At 34.7% G+C, this 17,869-nt stretch overlaps 1 protein-coding gene across 1 annotated transcript in view; it reads right to left on the bottom strand.

The window, feature by feature from the left end:
• Window positions 1-17,869, bottom strand: part of COL24A1 (collagen type XXIV alpha 1 chain) — a 390,296-nt gene that overhangs the window by 140,291 nt on the left and 232,136 nt on the right. Inside the window, exons 30-32 of the mRNA XM_049618486.1 lie at window positions 12,194-12,247; window positions 11,895-11,939; window positions 11,730-11,774 (exon numbers count right to left, since the gene is read on the bottom strand). Coding sequence (XP_049474443.1) covers window positions 11,730-11,774; window positions 11,895-11,939; window positions 12,194-12,247 — 144 coding nt within the window. The remainder of the gene's footprint in view (window positions 1-11,729; window positions 11,775-11,894; window positions 11,940-12,193; window positions 12,248-17,869) is intronic.

Below are 17,869 nucleotides of genomic sequence, written 5' to 3'. Positions count from 1 at the left end.
AGGACCCTATATAATCACAAAGGGGACAATCCAACAAGAAGATATAACAATTGTAAATATTTATGTACTTAATGTGAAGCACCCACATACTTAAAACAATAACAATCATAAAGGAACTAATTGATAATAATACAGTAATAATAGGGGACTTTAACACACCATTTACATCAATGGACAGATGATCTAAACAGAAAATCAACAAGGAAACAATGGCTTTAAATGACATGTTGGACCAGATGGAATTAACAGATATATTCAGAATATTCCATCCCCAAACAGCAGAATACACATTCTTTTCAAGTGCACATGGAAAATTCTCCATAATAGATCACATATTAGGTCACAAAACAGTCCTCAACAAATACAAGAAGAATGAAGTCATACCATGCACCACACACTATGAAACTAGAAGTCAACCAGAAGAAAACATCTGGAAAGAACACAAATACATGGAGGTTAAATAATATGATACCAAACAATGAATGGGTTAACACATTCATGGCTTTTTGGGTCAACCCAAAAAAGAAAATAAGTACATGGAAACAAATAAAATTGAGAACAGAATGGTTCAAAACCCTTGGGATGCAGCAGAAGTGGTCCTAAGAGGGATTATATAACAATACAGGCCAACTCAAGAAACATCTCAAATAAACAACCTAACCTTACATCTAAAGGAGCTAGAAAAAGAACTGCAAACAAAACCTAAGGCCAGCAGAAGGAAGGAAATAATAAAGATTAGAGCAAGAATAAATGATATAGAAACAAACAAACAAAAACCCACAATAGAACAGATCAATGAAACCAGATCTTCTTTGAAAAAAATCAATAAAACTGATAAACCTTTAGCCAGACTTACCAAGAAGAAAAGAGAAAGGACCCAAATAAGTAAAGTCACAAATGAGAGAGGAAAAATAACAACCAACACCACAGAAATATAAAAATTTACAAGAGAATATTATGAAAAACTATATGCCAGCAAATTGGACAACATAAAAAAAATGGAAGAATTCCTAGAAACATGTAAACTATCAAAACTGAAACAGGAAGAAATAGAAACTTGAATAGACAAATAACCAACAAAGAAATTGAATCAGTAATCAAAACATTCCTAACAAACAGAAGTTCAGGACTAGATGGCTTCACAGGCGAATTCTACCAAACATTTAAAGAAGAGTTAACATCTATTCTTCTCAAACTATTCCAAAAAAACAGATAAGGAAGGAAAACTTCCAAATTTATTCTATGAGGCCAGCATTATCCTGATATCAAAACTAGATAAAAACACTAAAAAAAAAAAAAGGAGAATTATAGGCCAATATCTCTTATCAACATAGATTCAAAAATCCTCAAATAATACTAGCAAATCAAATTCAACAATACATTAAAAAAAATCATTCACCACAATCAAGTGGGATTTATTCCTGGGTTGCAAGGGTAGTTCAATACTTGCCAACAAATCAATGTGATATATCACATTAATTACAGAAAGTTTAAGAATCAGATAATCATTTCAAATGATGCAAAAAAAAAAAAAAGGTTTTGACAAAGTAAAACATTCATTCATCATAAAAAACCTCAACAAAGTAGGTTTAGAGGGAACCTACCTCAACATAATAAAGGTGATAATATGAAAAACCCACAGCTAATACCATCTTAAATGGGGAGAAACTGGGAGCTTTTCCTATGGTCAGGAATAAGACAGGGATGTCCACTATGACCAATTCTATTCAACATTGTACTGGAAGTCCTAGCCACAACAGTCAGACACCAAAATGAAATAAAAGGCATTAAAAGGCATCAAATTGGCAAGAAAGAAGTAAAGCTTTCACTATTTGGGATGATATAATGCTATACATAGAAAACTCAAAAGACTTCACCAAAACTGCTAGAACTGACAAATGAATTCAGTGAAGTTGCAGGATACAAAATCAAAGTACAGAAATCTGTTGCATTTTTACCCACCAATAATGAGGCAGCAGAAAGAGAAATTAAGGAATCAATCCCATTTACAATTGCACCAAGAATATAAGATACCTAGGAATAAATATAACCAAAGAGGTGAAAGACCTGTACTCTGAAAACTATAAAATATTGATGCAAAAATTGAAGATGACACAAAGAAATGGAAAGACATTCCATGTTCATTAATCAGAAGAATAAATATTGTTAAAATGTCTATGCTACCCAAAGCAATCCACACATATAATGCAATTCTTCTCAGCATTTTTCACAGAGCTAGAACAAATAATCCTAAAATTTATATGGAACCACAAAAGACCCCAAATAACCAAAGCAATCCTGAAAAAGAAAAGCAAAGCTGGACGCATCACAATTCTGCACTTCAAGCTATATTACAAAGCTGTAGTCATTAAGACAGCACGGTACTGACAGAGAAAGAGGCAAATAGATCAATGGAACAGAATAGAAAACCCAGAAATAGACCCACAACTATATGGGCAGCTGATCTTCAACAAAGCAGGATAGAACATCCAAAGGGAAAAAGACAGAATCTTCAACAAATGGCATTGGGAAAACTGGACAGCAACATGCAAAAGAATAAAACTGAACCACTTTCTTACACCATACATAAAAATAAATCCAAAATGGATGAAAGACCTAAATGTGGGACAGGAAACCATCAAACTCCTAGAAAAGAACACAGGCAGTACTTCTTTGACATCAGCCATAGTTACATCTTTCTAGAGCTGTATTCGGAGGCAAGGGAAATAAAAGCAAAAATAAACTATTGGAACCTCATCAAAATAAAAAGCTTCTGCACAGCAAGGGAAACAATCAACAAAACTAAAAGGCATCCTATAGGAGAAGATATTTGCAAATGGCATATGTGATAAAGGGTTAATATCCAAAATATATGAAGAACTTATAAAACTCAAAACTCCAAAACCAAATAATCCAGTTAAAAAATGGGCAGAAGACATGAATAGACATTTTTCCAAGGAAGACATACAGATGGCCAGCAGACACATGAATAGATGCTCAACATCACTCACCATCAGTAAATGTAAGTCAAAATTACAATGAGATATCACCTCACTCTTGTTAGAATGGATAAAATCAACAACACATGAAACAACAGGTGTTGGCAAGGATGTGGAGAAAGGGGAACCCTCTTGCACTGTTGGTGGGAAAGCAAACTGGTGCAGCCACTCTAGAAAACAGTATGGAGTTTCTCAAAAAGTTAAAAATAGAACTACCCTTTGATCCAGCAATCACACTACTAGGTATTTACCCAAAGAGTACAAAAATACTAAATCAAAGGGATACATGCACTTTGATATTTATTGCAGCATTATCTACAACAGGAAATTATGAAATCAGCTCAAGTGTCCATAGACTGATGAATGGATAAAGAAGATGTGGTATACATCTACACACACATGCGTGTATACACACAATGGAATATTACTCAGCCAAAAAAAAATAAATAAAAGAATGAAATCTTGCCATTTGCAATGACATGGATGAAACTAGAGCGTATTATGCTAAGCAAAATGAGTCAGCCAGAGAAAGACAAATACCATATGATTTCATTCATATGTGGAATCTAAGAAACAAAACAAACAAGGCAAAAGGAAAAAGAGAGAGAGGAAAACCAAGGAACTCATAAGTATAGAGAACAAACTGGTTACTAAAAGGGTAGTAAGCGGAGGGATGGGTTATATAGCCAATGGGGATTAAGGAGTGCACTTGTGATGAGCATCTGGTGATATATGTAAATGCTGAATCACTATATTGTACACTTGAAACTATTATTTACTCTGTATGTTTAACTGGACTTTAAAGAAAAACTTAAAAAAATTTCCTTCATTAATGAAGTTCAATAATATTTCATTTTATATGTATACCATATTTTGTATATCTATCTATTCATCCAGCAATGGATAGTTGGTTTTTCTACCTTTTGGCTATTGTGAATACTGTTCCTATTAACACTGGTGTAAAAGTGTCTGAGTCCCTGCTTTCAATTCTTTGGGATATATATCTAAAGTGAAATTGATGGATACTATGGTAATACTATGTTGAACTTTTTGAGGAACGACCTAACTGTTTTCCATAGCAACCCCACCACTTTACATTCTCACCAGCAATGCACAAGGGCTCTGATTTTTCTCCATCTTTGTCAACACTAGTTATCTTCTATGCAAATGTGTTTTTTTTTAATAGTAGTTATCTTAATGGGTGGCAAGTGGTATCTCATTGTGGTTTTGATTTTCAGTTCTCTAATGACTAGTGATATTGAACATCTTTTCATATGTTTATTGGCCATTTGCATATCTTTTTTGAAGCAATGTCTATTCAAGTCTTTTTGCTCATGTTTTCATCAAGTTGTTTTTTGTTGTTGAATTGTAGGAATTCCTTATATCTATCTATATTCTTATACCTAATCCCCACTAATATACAGTGACAAATATACAGAATTACTTCAAATTTAGATTTTGTACCTTTAATATTGACATAAAAATGATTTTTCCTCCAAAAATAATAACCTTGTGATATAATAGTAAGTATAACTTATGCCCTTAAGACCTGGGGAGGCATAGGAGTCTCAGAACCTAGATGACCAGAAATGTCTAAATTGAGCTAATATCCTTTATTTTCCCCTATTTTTATGCCATGCCATCTATGGTACCATTAAATTGAGTCTCAGAAGTGGAGGTATATTCTAAAATAGTATGTAAAACTAAACAGAGTTCCATGTCTTCTTTGATCCTTCCATTTAAAAATTTGTGGAGCATGTACTATGTGCCAGACACTGATGACTGTTAATGATGTAGAAAATACTGCCCTTGTCTATTTGCAATTTGTCTGTTCTACATTATTGACCTTGGGAAGGTTGGCAAATATACAGTGGATCACAATCACCATTTTATATTAAAACTAAAAGCTAAGAAAAATATGACATTAAATCGGAAGATATTAAAAATTCCTAGCAACATAAAGCTTTCCAAGTGATAGCCATTAATGCTATATTTAGTTGTGTATGGTTCTCTGGTTAAGGAAAGGAAGATATGTAAAATCACAGACTCACATCTGACTAAGGCCCTATTTCAGTCATGAAAATTATATGCTGCCTAAATTAAGGCTCCAAAATGAAGAGACAGAATCAGTGTAAGGGTTCCCTTTGTGCTTGGTATACCAACTGACACATAGAGCAGAAGTTCAGAACCTTGAATAATGTCTGCCCAATTTGCTTTGTGAAGTATGTTTGTATACAATATCAAGCTTAATATATACTTTTAATGATGTCATTGGTGCATAAAAGCTGTTTGGCAAAGTTATGAAATAATCTATGGATTCTACTTATTTTTATTAGAGACAGAAAAGGAAAGCATAAGCTGGTACAAAATAAAAATTCCCTTTAAGGCTTTTCAGATACTATTGAAAATATATTCTTTGTAGTAGAACTTCTTGCTCCATTACTTCAATCCAGCAACTACAATAATGATGACCAGAAGAACAAGTATGTGATTGCTATATATTGAGAGCCTATGCCAAGTACATAATGAACATCATTTGATATAATTATAGAAAGTATCTCATTTTAAAGATAGGAAAACTGAGGCTCAGAGATGTTAAATAATTTGTATAAAGCCAAAAACAGTTAGTAAGTGGCAGAACCACTATTTGACTTCCAATGTCTGACTCGAATGCCATGTTCATCTACTATACTGAACTGCATTTTACTGATTTCAACAAGAAATCATGCGATGCCTTTTCCATTTTCAGTAAATGTACAGATCATCCTCAAAGACTTTTTATGAGAATAAGCAAGGAAGCATATGAATGTTATTTCACTGTAGGATTATAAAAACTATGTGCATCATTATCTGAAAAGGGAGGAAGAATTACTTTTTCTTTTGTAAAGATTAAGAAATAAATCCTTCTCAAGTATTCTGAGTTCCTCCAGAGAAAACTACTTAAAGAAGAACCGTTAGAGTTTCCACTTCCAATACTGGCCAATAGCTCCTATCAAACCAACTTATACAGGTATAACTATAAACCCGAAACAAAATATTTTTAAAAAACATTGGAGAAAGACCCAAAATAGGCAAAATTTAGAGTGGAAAGGTCTACATGTAGAGGAAAGGAATTTCACTGTCTGATTTTTTTTTAAAAACATGGCTTTTCACAAAGAAGGTAAGTTATGTAGGACAGTTAAGAAAAAGGGGGATAAAAACCTGCAGTCTTACTGGCATGGAGACCCAGAGGGTAGAATATGGAATGACCATAGCTGTAGGGAAGTGATGGAAGAGAAAGTCAGAGAGGAGAAGCCTGAAGTTCTGAGTATAACCTCTGCCTAATTCTCTTGCTGGCATTTGAAGTATGTATTGATGTGGTAGAACTGAGCAGCCCAGCAAAGCCTAAAAGAACTGGACAGATATTTCAGCAGCCATTTACCACAGAGGAGAGAATATCTGGATTTTAAAAGCAGTCAAGTAAACAATTTGCCAAATTAAAAACCAAAATGAAACAAAGAGCACTCTTTAAAGAAATATAACAGAATTTGGAATTTCTACAACAAATCATTTAAGATGTCCAAGATATAATTCAAAATTTCTGGACAGGAAAAATTTCCCATATTAACAAGAAAAGGCAATTAACACAACCACACTCAAGATTACCCAGATAGAATTATCCCATAAGGATTTTAAAGTAGCTATTTAAAATATGCTCAGTAATGTAAATAAAAATACACTTATGGTGAATAAACAAACAGGAAATCTCAGGACAGCATCTATAAAAAATGGAAGTTATAGAACTGATAATTAAACACCTGAAATAAAACTTAAAAATTCAATACCAGAAATAAAATTTCACTGAATGGACTTAAAATGTGAGTGAAGATAGAGTCATATTACTCTATTGAAAAAAGGAAAAAGGAAAAAGATTAAAATAGGAATGAATAAAAGCCCCAGAGACCTAAGGGATGATATCAAAATGTTTAATATATAATTACTTGGAATTTTTGAAAAAGGAAAGGAGAAAGAAGATAAAATAGAAAAAAAAATCGAAAGAAATAAAGTGGAAAATTTTCCAAATTTAGTGAAAATAGAAACTTACATACAAAAGAATCTCAGCAAATCTCAAGCTGAATAAATGTGAAGAAAATTCATCTAGGCACATCACACTTAAACTACCAAAAGCCAAAAATAAAGAGAGAATCTTGAAAGGGCCAGAGAAAAATGATATATTACATATGGGGGAAACAATGATAAAGATAAATGTGGACTTCTCATCAGAAATAAGAAAATGGCCATGTCATCTTCATAGTGCTGAATGCAAACAAATAAAAGAAAATCTTGTCAACCCAGAATTCTATATCCAGTGGAAAAATATGATTTCACTCATATGTGGAATTTAAGAAACAAAAAAAAAAAAAATGAGCAAAGGGGGGGAAAAAGAAAGAAAGGCAAATGAAAAAACAGACTCTTAGCTATAGAGTACAAACTGAGGGTTACCAGAGGGCAGGTGGGTTGGGATGGATGAAAAACAGATGATGGAGATTAAGGAGTGCATTTGTGATAAGCACAGGGTGATGTATGAAAATGCTAAATTATTATATTGTATACCTGAAACTAATATAACACTGTATGTTAACTAACTGGAAATAAAATAAAAACTTAAAAAAAATTCATGTATAAGAAAAAAATGATAGTGAAATAAGGACATTTTTTTGTAAAAAAAATACTGAGAGAATTCATGACTGGCAGAGTTTGACTATAAGAACTTCTAAAGGAAGTTCCATAGGCTTCAGGGAAATGATACTATTTGGAAATGTATATCTATAAAAAGGAATGGAGAATATCAGAAAAACTAAATGTATAGATAAAAAAACCCACTACTTCCCCCCACCAAAACCATAAAATACATATTTCACTTATGTTAAACCCAAAATACTTCATTTATATTAAAGCAAAATTTTAACTTTGCAATATGGGATTTATAGCACACACAGATATAATACATAAAACAATTATGGCATAAACAACAGGAAGTTGGTGGTAAATGGGTCTATATGGTTGCAAGTTTCTTACAATTGTGTTAAGTATTACTGTTAACTCTAAGAAGACTACAGAAAGTTGGGATATGTACTGGCAAACTGCAGTCTAGGAGTCAAATCTAGACCAGCACTTGTTTCTACAGAAAAAGTTTACTGACTCCTGACCTAGAATAACCACTTAATAGTGGTTAATAAAATAATAGTGCAGGGGCACCTGGGTGGCTCAGTAGGTTAAGAGTCCAACTCTTGATTTCTGCTCAGGTCATGATCTCATGGTTCATGAGATCAAGATGTGCATAGAGCTCTGCGCTGATAGCATGGAATCTGCTTGGGATTCTTTCTCTCTCCTGCTTGTGTGCTTTCTCTCTCTCAAAATAAATAAATAAACTTAAAAAATAATAGAGCAAATAAGTATAGCTAAAAAGCCAATATCTAAATTAAAATGGAGTTCTCGTTGCCAAAAGAAGGCACTGAACAACAACAGCACCACTACAAGGAAAAATAATCATAAAATGGTTGACCAAAGTACAACCAAATTGATAAATACATTAAATGGAAATGGACCAAACACAAATTAAAAGGTAGAGATTTTCAGTATGAATGAAAAAGCAAGACCCAACTATAAGACCCTCACTTTAAATACCAAACCACTTTGGGGTGCCTGGGTGGATCAGTTGGTTGAGCAACTGACTTCGGCTTAGGTCATGATCTCGCAGTTTGTGGGTTCGAGTCCTGTGTCAGGCTCTGTGTCTCTCTGTCTCTCAATAATAAATAAATGTTAAAAAAATTTTTTTTAAAATACCAAAACACAGATGGGTTGGTTGAAAGTAAATGAACAGAAAAGATAGGCTGTGCCAACTGTAAGTGAAAGAAGTCTGAACAGACTTTTTAATCAAATAAAGCAGATTTCAAAACTAAATAGTATTATTAGGAATAAAAACTATTGCCAGAGATATAGAGGAATATTTCATAATGATAAAAGGGGATCAATTGATCAGGAAGACATAATCACCATAAATGTGAATACTCTAAAAATAGCATTTCAAAATATATAAAGCAAAATTTGACAAAATTAAAGAGAGAAACAAAATTACAAAATCATAGTTGAAGATTTAACAGCCCTAACTCATCAACTAAAAGAATATCGAGACTAAAAAAATATTAAAAATAGTTATAGTTTTTAAAAATATTTATTTTTGAGAGAGAGACAGGACAGAGCACGAGTGGGGGAGGAACAGAGAGAGAGGGAGACACAGAATCCGAAGCAGGCTCCAGGCTCTGAGCCATCAGCACAGAGCCCAGTTTGTGGCTTGAACCCACAAACTGTGAGATCATGACCTGAGCCGAAGTTGGACAATCAACCAACTGAGCCTCCCAGGGGGCCCAATAGTTATAATTTTTATAAGATTCAGAAATCGAAAAACAGTTACTCAGGTTTTAACACCTGAATAACACAATGGATCATGGCCCTTCCTCTTGATTTCTCCTTTGAGCCAGATCTACACATGGATGGAAAGCAAGTATAGGAAATAGCGTTGGCCCATAAACAAATGTACTTTTCCTGGCTATCTTGACAAACAGAATACTATATGTGTTACCATTTTTCATTTAATATATGGCTTTAGAATTACGACAATTTAATCAAACTATATAGCTATTAGGAGGATGTCCTGGAACAAAAGTCAATCTGACCTTTCTATTCTATAGCGCTGCCTGCTTGTTGACGGTTGCATAAATGACTAAAGACATTGAGATTACTCTCTGTAGGATCAAATAAATCTTTGGGGACATCTGGATTTCTTTTTTTTTTTTTTTTCAACGTTTTTTATTTTATTTTTGGGACAGAGAGAGACAGAGAGAGACAGAGCATGAACGGGGGAGGGGCAGAGAGAGAGGGAGACACAGAATCGGAAACAGGCTCCAGGCTCCGAGCCATCAGCCCAGAGCCTGACGCGGGGCTCGAACTCACGGACCGCGAGATCGTGACCTGGCTGAAGTCGGACGCTTAACCGATTGCACCACCCAGGCGCCCCTGGATTTCTTGGATTGATTGATCCTAGCTTCCCTAAGATCTCAAAAGCCTATTTCTGTTCAATCAAGAAGACAATATAGGTATAGAGCCATGTAAACCTCAATAACTACTATAAATTCATAATTTAACATCCAATACATGTCATCCACTAAAGTAATTTTACTCTTTCAGGAGTCTATGCATTGCTTGACTTAAGCTATGGTTACAAAATGGTTCTAATGTCTTTTATTTGATTGAGGAAGTCAAACATCACATATCATATTTATCTAGGCATATCTGATAGGCTGCAAATAAAAATAAAATTCTAAGGAATATCAACAATATATAAAATAGGTAAGTAATTTTTTTTTCTCTAGACCTCATTTCTTTACAATGAAAAGAATGAACTCAATGGGCTCCAAATTTCTCTATGCATTGCTACATATTAGCTTTGTATACAGTGTAGCAAAATGGAAAATATCTACAGAAATAACATTTGCATTGATATAACAGAAACCAAGATGATGAATATTAATACTCAAAGAATATTCTTTGGGGATGACTTCAGTTAATAACACTGTCACATACAAGTTCTTTCCCTGAATACTTTTTTCTCTTAGGTTTCTGATGTTTTAGATTTGACCACTGTCAAATATAATGCCATTATGGGAAACAACAGGCAGGGGGCAGCAGATTTCAAAGAGGAACACATAAATGCAATGACATTAGTGACAATTGCTATAGCAGGAAAAAACATTTTTCTCTTATCCTTTTCTGGCTCTTCAGTTGCCAGCCATTTAAATTATTATCTAATTTTAGACTTTTAAATTGAGTATGTATATGTACACGACAAAGCAAAATATCATTAAAATTATAATTATCATAAAAATCACGATTCTAAATAAAACCAGAAATGTATGAAATGTATGAAAGCTCATACAATTAAGCTTATGTGCTCAAAATTTTTATATATGTGCTATCACATATATGTGTGTACATATGCACATATATAAAAAATATATATTTATATATATACAAATACATACATATATATTTAAATATATATTTGTTGTTTTTGTTTTTAACATTTCTCCCCTTCAGTTAGTGAACGAAGACCTTGTGATCTTCTTTTGGTTGACAAACCCCTGCTTGTTTCTATGCTATGACCATAAAAGAGAACTTTTTGCCACTCAGGGAAAAAACTATATACTTCTGAAAAGATTTTTTGATAGTAGGAAAATATGTAGCATTCGCTAATATTAAAAACTCTAAGAGCAGTGCCACGGCAAAGCATGATGACAGACATATGTCCACATTCCAAGGGTCTGAAGAGCACTGGACTTAAAATGAAAGTAGGCAAGAAGGCTCAAAGAAGTTTCTTGTTATGTTAGCTTTATCAATATTCCATTAATTTATACAATATTGCACCATTTTATTTTAAAATGGATTTTACAGAAAAATTAATCATACCTAGGGTAGAGTAAAAGTAACAGTTATCACCAACAGTTTATAGGTGGGTAAACCTCAGCCCTACAATGAGGATACAACTTGCTCAAGTAAAACACCACCCTAACGACTGAAGGAGGAAAAGAGCTGGTATTCTCTTAGTCTAGCATGTGGAATAGTAACAAGAGTTGTGTCAGAGAATAAACTGAACAAAATGTATTCATTGCTTAATTATTCTTTATTACTTACTGGTTTCCCTTGAATTCCTCTCTCTCCAGGGTTTCCAGTCTTACCCTATATAAGGAAGAAAATGCTTGGGTCAAGTAACTCCCTCACCAATTATTAATCACACACGGAGAAAAATGGGGAAGATTTTACACATTCATCTTTAATGTTAAATGTTTTACTACTTACAGTAAGACCATAAGGCCCTCTTTTTCCTTGATCTCCTTTTTCACCCTAACAAAGTATCAATATCAGAGGAATTAATACAAATGTGAATTATGGTCTTACACATGCTAGCCTACACTCACATAGAAGAAAATAAGGCATCAAGTATGTAGTTCAATATTTAAAAGAAAACATTTCTCTGTGTGTAATAAAAACTCTATGTATGTTTCATATTTATACCAAGAGAAAATTCAGAACCATACTTTTGTAAGGAAGGCTCAAAAAAACTTAACTGCTTATGAAATGAGAAAATCAGTGTTTACCTTGGAACCTTGTATACCTTGTTCCCCTATGAGACCATCTGGTCCTCTTGGTCCCTAGGGATGGAAAAACAAAATCCTCTTCTTAATTTTAAATGTTGTTTTTTTTTTTAACATTCTGCATCCTTACAAATAAACACACTGTGTTCTTCTTGACAAACTCCTATTTGTTTCTGTACCATGAGCACAGAAAAGAATACAGCTAGGTATATGGATGAACCTCTTTGTATGGGACAATCAAGCCAGTATTTTCAAGATTTAAGGCCAAAGAATAAAATATAAGACCATGACAACAGCTGATTCAGTTGCGGAGGTGGTTACAGTACAGGTTTGTTATTTCACTATTTCGTTCATCTTGTTCACTCAGGAGCTAGCCACAATAAATTCTAAGAACATCTCTACACTAACTTAAAAGTGGCTGGCTTGTTTATCCAACTGTCTACTTGAGTTTTATATCTTGGGAATGGCATTTTTCTCTTTGTTAGAAAATGAGGGCTGACTGCATTGTGCCTGTTATGCACCTGCTTGTCAGTAGTTACCGGAAGACGGTGGGGACACAGAAAAGGGACAGAAAATACAGCTAGGAATATTCATGTAAATTTAAATCTAAGTTGCTATCAATATTCTTTTAATAGCTGTGAAGAACCATTAGTTGCAAAAGTCACTCTCTAAATAAATGGTAGTATATGTCTCCATGCCTAAACTATAACTCTCCTTAGAAGATCTTAAAGTCCCTTTCAAAGGAAATAACTCAGTTCTGTAACACTGACAACACTGTCACATCTACTGTGGAAAAGGACTGCATTCAGTGTTACAGGGATACACAACTATAAGAAAATTTCTCCTTCACGAAGTTTATAGAATGGTAAGGTAAATTATACAACTGATTATAATATAGGGAGAGAAAAGGCATTTAAGGGTGAAAAGGATTCAAAGGAGGGAGAGAGTTTTCACTTTTTTGTTTAGGGAATAAAGATATCATTTTGACAGTTGGAGATCATGCTCTAGAAGGAACTCTGGACAGAGGGATAGGATAGTATGAGAAAAGGGTACAGACATAGGAAAGAAGATACCCAAGAATGAAAAAAGGTAGTCTGTTTAGATTGTCTATTGATTACACATAGTATTTCTTAGTATCTCTATATTAAGTATTTTCTATACTAAGAAATTTTTGGAAAGACTGGGACTTGAAAGGTGAAAGACTGGAGTTTATTTTTAAGTCAATAGGCAATGAGAAGGCACTGAATGAATAGTGGTACACATTTCCCAACACATCATGCTGATACGAAGGAACACCTTAGGTGAGGTTGGTTTAGCTTTCTGTTCTTCAAAAACTGCTTACTATAATAGGACTCTTTTCCTGGGTACTCTTAGGGTACTGCATTCCCTGATCCTCTTAGGCACATTCATGGGATTAGAGAGAAGGCTCACACTCCATGAGGATCTCCACTGGTCAGACTAAAGTTAAAGCCATAGCTCTATAATCTCCGTCTGTATTTACAGTACTCCACAATTTGTCCCTAACATCCGTTTCTGCCCTATTTTTCCATAAAAGACTGTAAACTTGAATTACAGTCTTATTGTGTAGAACCTTGAATGTCAAGTTGAGGAATATGGACTCAACTGAATAGATAAGAGACTTTCAAAGTGTGTCACTCATTTAGCAAACATGTGCCGAGTGCCTATTACAAGCCAGGCGCTGTTTCAGGCACAGAAGATACGGTAGGGAGAAGAGACACATCCCTAAATACATAAACAATGAAATAAATATATAAAATTGAACTATAAAATGACAATAAGTAGTCAAGTGTAATGAAGTAAAAAAAAAGAACTCAAGGGACTAGAGAGAATTCAAAATGGGGAGCCCTATTTTAGAAAGGGTGGTCTGAAAAGTCTAAAATGACATATGGGTAGACACCTGAAGGAGGTAAGATTGCAGGCTTTGCAAATAACTTGGGGAAGATCATTCTGGCAGAAGAAATTGAAACTACAAAGCTCCTGAGGTGGGGACAAGCTTGGAATGTTTAATAGTTAAGTAACTAAAATTTAAAAAAAGCAATTATTAAAGGATGACTGAAGTTTTAAGTGCAAAGATTCCTCAGGACCTGGTTCTAATCATCACCTTCACCTTAAAAATTCAGCAGCCTGTATTGATTCTCTTTCTCTGTCTCCTTTTAAGCACATTTCTCCTCTTTCTCACCTGTAAGAAAACACTTTACAAAAATTTTTGGAGTCGTAACAGAAGGTGGTTGAGGGAGTACGAAAAGGAATGAGTGTGTCTGGTGACAGATGGTAGCTATGTTTGTGGTGAGCAGGGCATAAACTCAGTTGTTAAATCACATGTAATACCCCTGAAACTAATGTAACAACGTGTGTCAACTGTAGTTCAATTAAAAAAATGTGTCCACTGTTATTTAGGCACTCAACTCTTTTGCAACTTGAAATATCTATCTTTCTTGGACATTTTGTTATAAATAACTAGTAGAGTGAGGACAGCATTAATAGCAAACAAACTGGAAGTGTAGGTTTGCTTGGGTGGAGAGGGGATATTTAAAAATACTTTCATATTATTATTTCATTTACTAAATGAGGACTATATGGGGAACAAAGAAAGAGAAGTTTCTGCTCCTACAGTGATGACAAAGATAACCGCATTTAGTTTTTTCTTTTAAAGGTCTAAGTATAGCAATTGCATTAATTAAAGCCTGTAAAGCCTAAGGCTACTAATTAAGACGTAAGGCTGGAAGAACACTAGGAAAGCTCAATACTCTCTATGCTTCGGTTAAGGCTAAATTAATTAACTCAAAGCTTAGCTTTATCAGTGTCTCTAAGTTTCACTCTGATAACGGTTGTAAAAGTTAACCCTGGGTTAGTTAATGTGCCTTCTTTGACTCCTGAGGCAAAGTAAGTTTTAGGACAAGATCCAAGAGAGATGAAGAGTATTGTAATAGGCATTTAATGGGCATAAAGTTATTTTTTTTAATGCTTATTTATTTTTGAGAGAGAGAGAGAGAGAGAGAGAGAGAGAGAGAGAGACAGAGCATCAGCAGGGAGGGGCAGAGAGAGAAGGGGACAGAATCCGAAGCAGGCTTCAGGCTCTGAGCTGTCAGCACAGAGCCTGACGCGGGGCTCAAACTCACGAACCGTGAGATCATGACCTGAGCTGAAGTTGGATGCTTAACTGACTGAGCCACCCAGGTGCCCCAAGTTATTTTTTTTAATACCTGCTTTAAAATATCTGATTATCTATAAACTTCTTGGAGAATGTATGTTGGCTAAATAAAATATCTGATCTTTATCCTTTTTAAGAAAAAGTTGGCTACAATAAGTGGCTGTTAGTAGGTTCTCAAAACTGGAATAAAGTCTGATAGCTCAGTCCATAAATTAAACATGTTTCATAAAATAGCAAGTATTTGAATTGTAGGCAATAATCTTAAAGGGTTAACACAATTCCTGAACAATCAATATAGTCCTAGAAGTATTACAGGATAGGAGACAAAACCGCTATTTCATATATATGCTACAATAAAAAAAACAAACAAACCTGTGATTAAAACACTGACATAAACAGCACACTTGTTTATGTAGGAAGCTTTTATGAGAATTACAAGACCATCTCTATAACACTTGTAATCAATTTTAATAAGCTAAAGTATCTATGAATGAAAGAAACAACCCTTAGGCACAGAACAAATGTCTTTCTAATCTGGATTCAGTATGTTTTTCTTTTTAACCACATCCATCTGTCTTTGCTTGACCCCTCTATTAATTTTTTTTATTTTTTTATTAATTTTTTTTGATGTTTATTTAGTTTTGAGACAGACAGAGACAGAGTGTGAGCGGGGGAGGGGCAGAGAAAAAGGGAGACAGAATCCAGAACAGGCTCCAGGCTCTGAGCTGTCAGCACAGAGCCCGACGCAGGGCTTGAGCCCACAAGCAGTGAGATCATGACCTGAGCCGAAGTCAGACGCTTAACCGACTGAGCCACCCGGGAGCCCCAGATCCCTCTATTAATTTTAAATTACTCAGATGCCTAACTAATTATGCCTAGCAGTCTTTTCTGGCTCTTGATTAACACAGCTGGGACAAAACGTTCTCTTAAACAAAAACTAATATTATCTGTGACTTTTTGTGGAAAGATCATTTCATCCTAGTCTTGTTATAAATTCTTCCAGGAGAAGAAACCACACAAGAAGCTCCTCTTCATCACTTGGCGTCCTCCAGGTAGTGCTAGCATCAAGCCTAATCACAAATGCTGATGGCTGGTTTGCCAATATGGTATACATTTCCTTGAAGAAGCCACAATTCAAAAATTTTATAATCCTATACATTCTATATCTTGCATACAAAATCTAAAACATATTTCTAATACAGCCATTTCAATCTTTTCTCCCTATTTAAATCCTAAGTAGCATAGAATACAAATCATTTAATTGAATGCCTCTATACCACCCCTCCAGAGGAAGGGTACCAAATCTGAAGTTGCCTAATGATCAAAGACCCAATCCATGGGCAAGAAAAGAGAGGATAACTTCGCTAGGTGTGCCATCTCTTCTGTCAGGGCAGCTGGACACAGGACACAGAAGTACACATTGGGGAGATATCACCAGATCAGTTACTTAGCCCCAGTGAGTTCCATGTGTGTATGAGGGACAGCAACTAAAGTTGTGCTGATTCTTAGTGACCCAAAAAGGCTAACCTACCATCTTTCCGGTACTATAGTAGAGAATCCGCTAGCCTACAACGTCTATATGGGGGATATGATTGTATATATTATATGTATTAGCTTTGGCATGTTAAGTTATTTTGCTACACTTAAGTAACTATTCTTTAGCCAAACTTCACAGGTGGAAAAAAGCATAGAGTACGTAGGATAAATAATAGTACTTTTACATTTGTGGCAAATCTCCCACCTAAGAATCTCAAATCATAAGAATGATACTTTCAGCCAATCCTGCTTTTTTTTTCATCTATATAAGAAGCAGTATTTTACAACCTTCACAAAGCAGGTTAGACAAATTTTCATTATTCTAAATTATTTAGGTTGTTTTCTGGGATGGCAGACATTGTTGGTTGTCTGAGCTTTTCTTATCCTCTGGAAATTGTACAGTATTGTACAACATTTCAAATGCCAAGTAGGCTGTAACTAATTAAATAGAAAAATCCATGTGGTCCAGATCTAAAACGTAGTTAACACTGGATCCTCCATGGTATGAGGAGAATGCTTGACGAATTGTAAGAAATCAGTAAATGTTAGACAGTTGAATGACAGACGGATGGGCAGGCAGACCCCTAATTAAGAGAGGGTCCTATCATTCATGATGTTCACATGGCCATGTGATAATAGTGTAAGTCACAGGCAACACAGTAAGGGCACATAAGCACTAGTTCCATAATGATAATTCTCTGTGTGATCTCAGTGTCAGTGTGCCTGGGCACAGCTTCCTCTCCAGTGTACTGTGACACAGTTGTGTGCCACAAAGGGGTTACAAATGTGCTGGGAAGATCAACCCCCTCAGCCATTGGCATGGCAGAGAAGAGCTGGAGCACAGGGACTTTGAGCCAGATACCTTTTTCATTTATCTCAGTGGGTTAGACATATATTGTCACCTTTCTTTTCTCTCTTTCTTTTTCTTTCTTTCTTTCTTTCTTTCTTTCTTTCTTTCTTTCTTTCTTTCT

This window comes from Panthera uncia, assembly GCF_023721935.1.
Source record: "Panthera uncia isolate 11264 chromosome C1 unlocalized genomic scaffold, Puncia_PCG_1.0 HiC_scaffold_4, whole genome shotgun sequence".
Classification (NCBI taxonomy): Eukaryota; Metazoa; Chordata; class Mammalia; order Carnivora; family Felidae; genus Panthera; species Panthera uncia.
The sequence above is the reverse complement of the archived record's forward strand: the minus strand, read 5'-3'. Positions and strand labels throughout refer to the sequence as shown.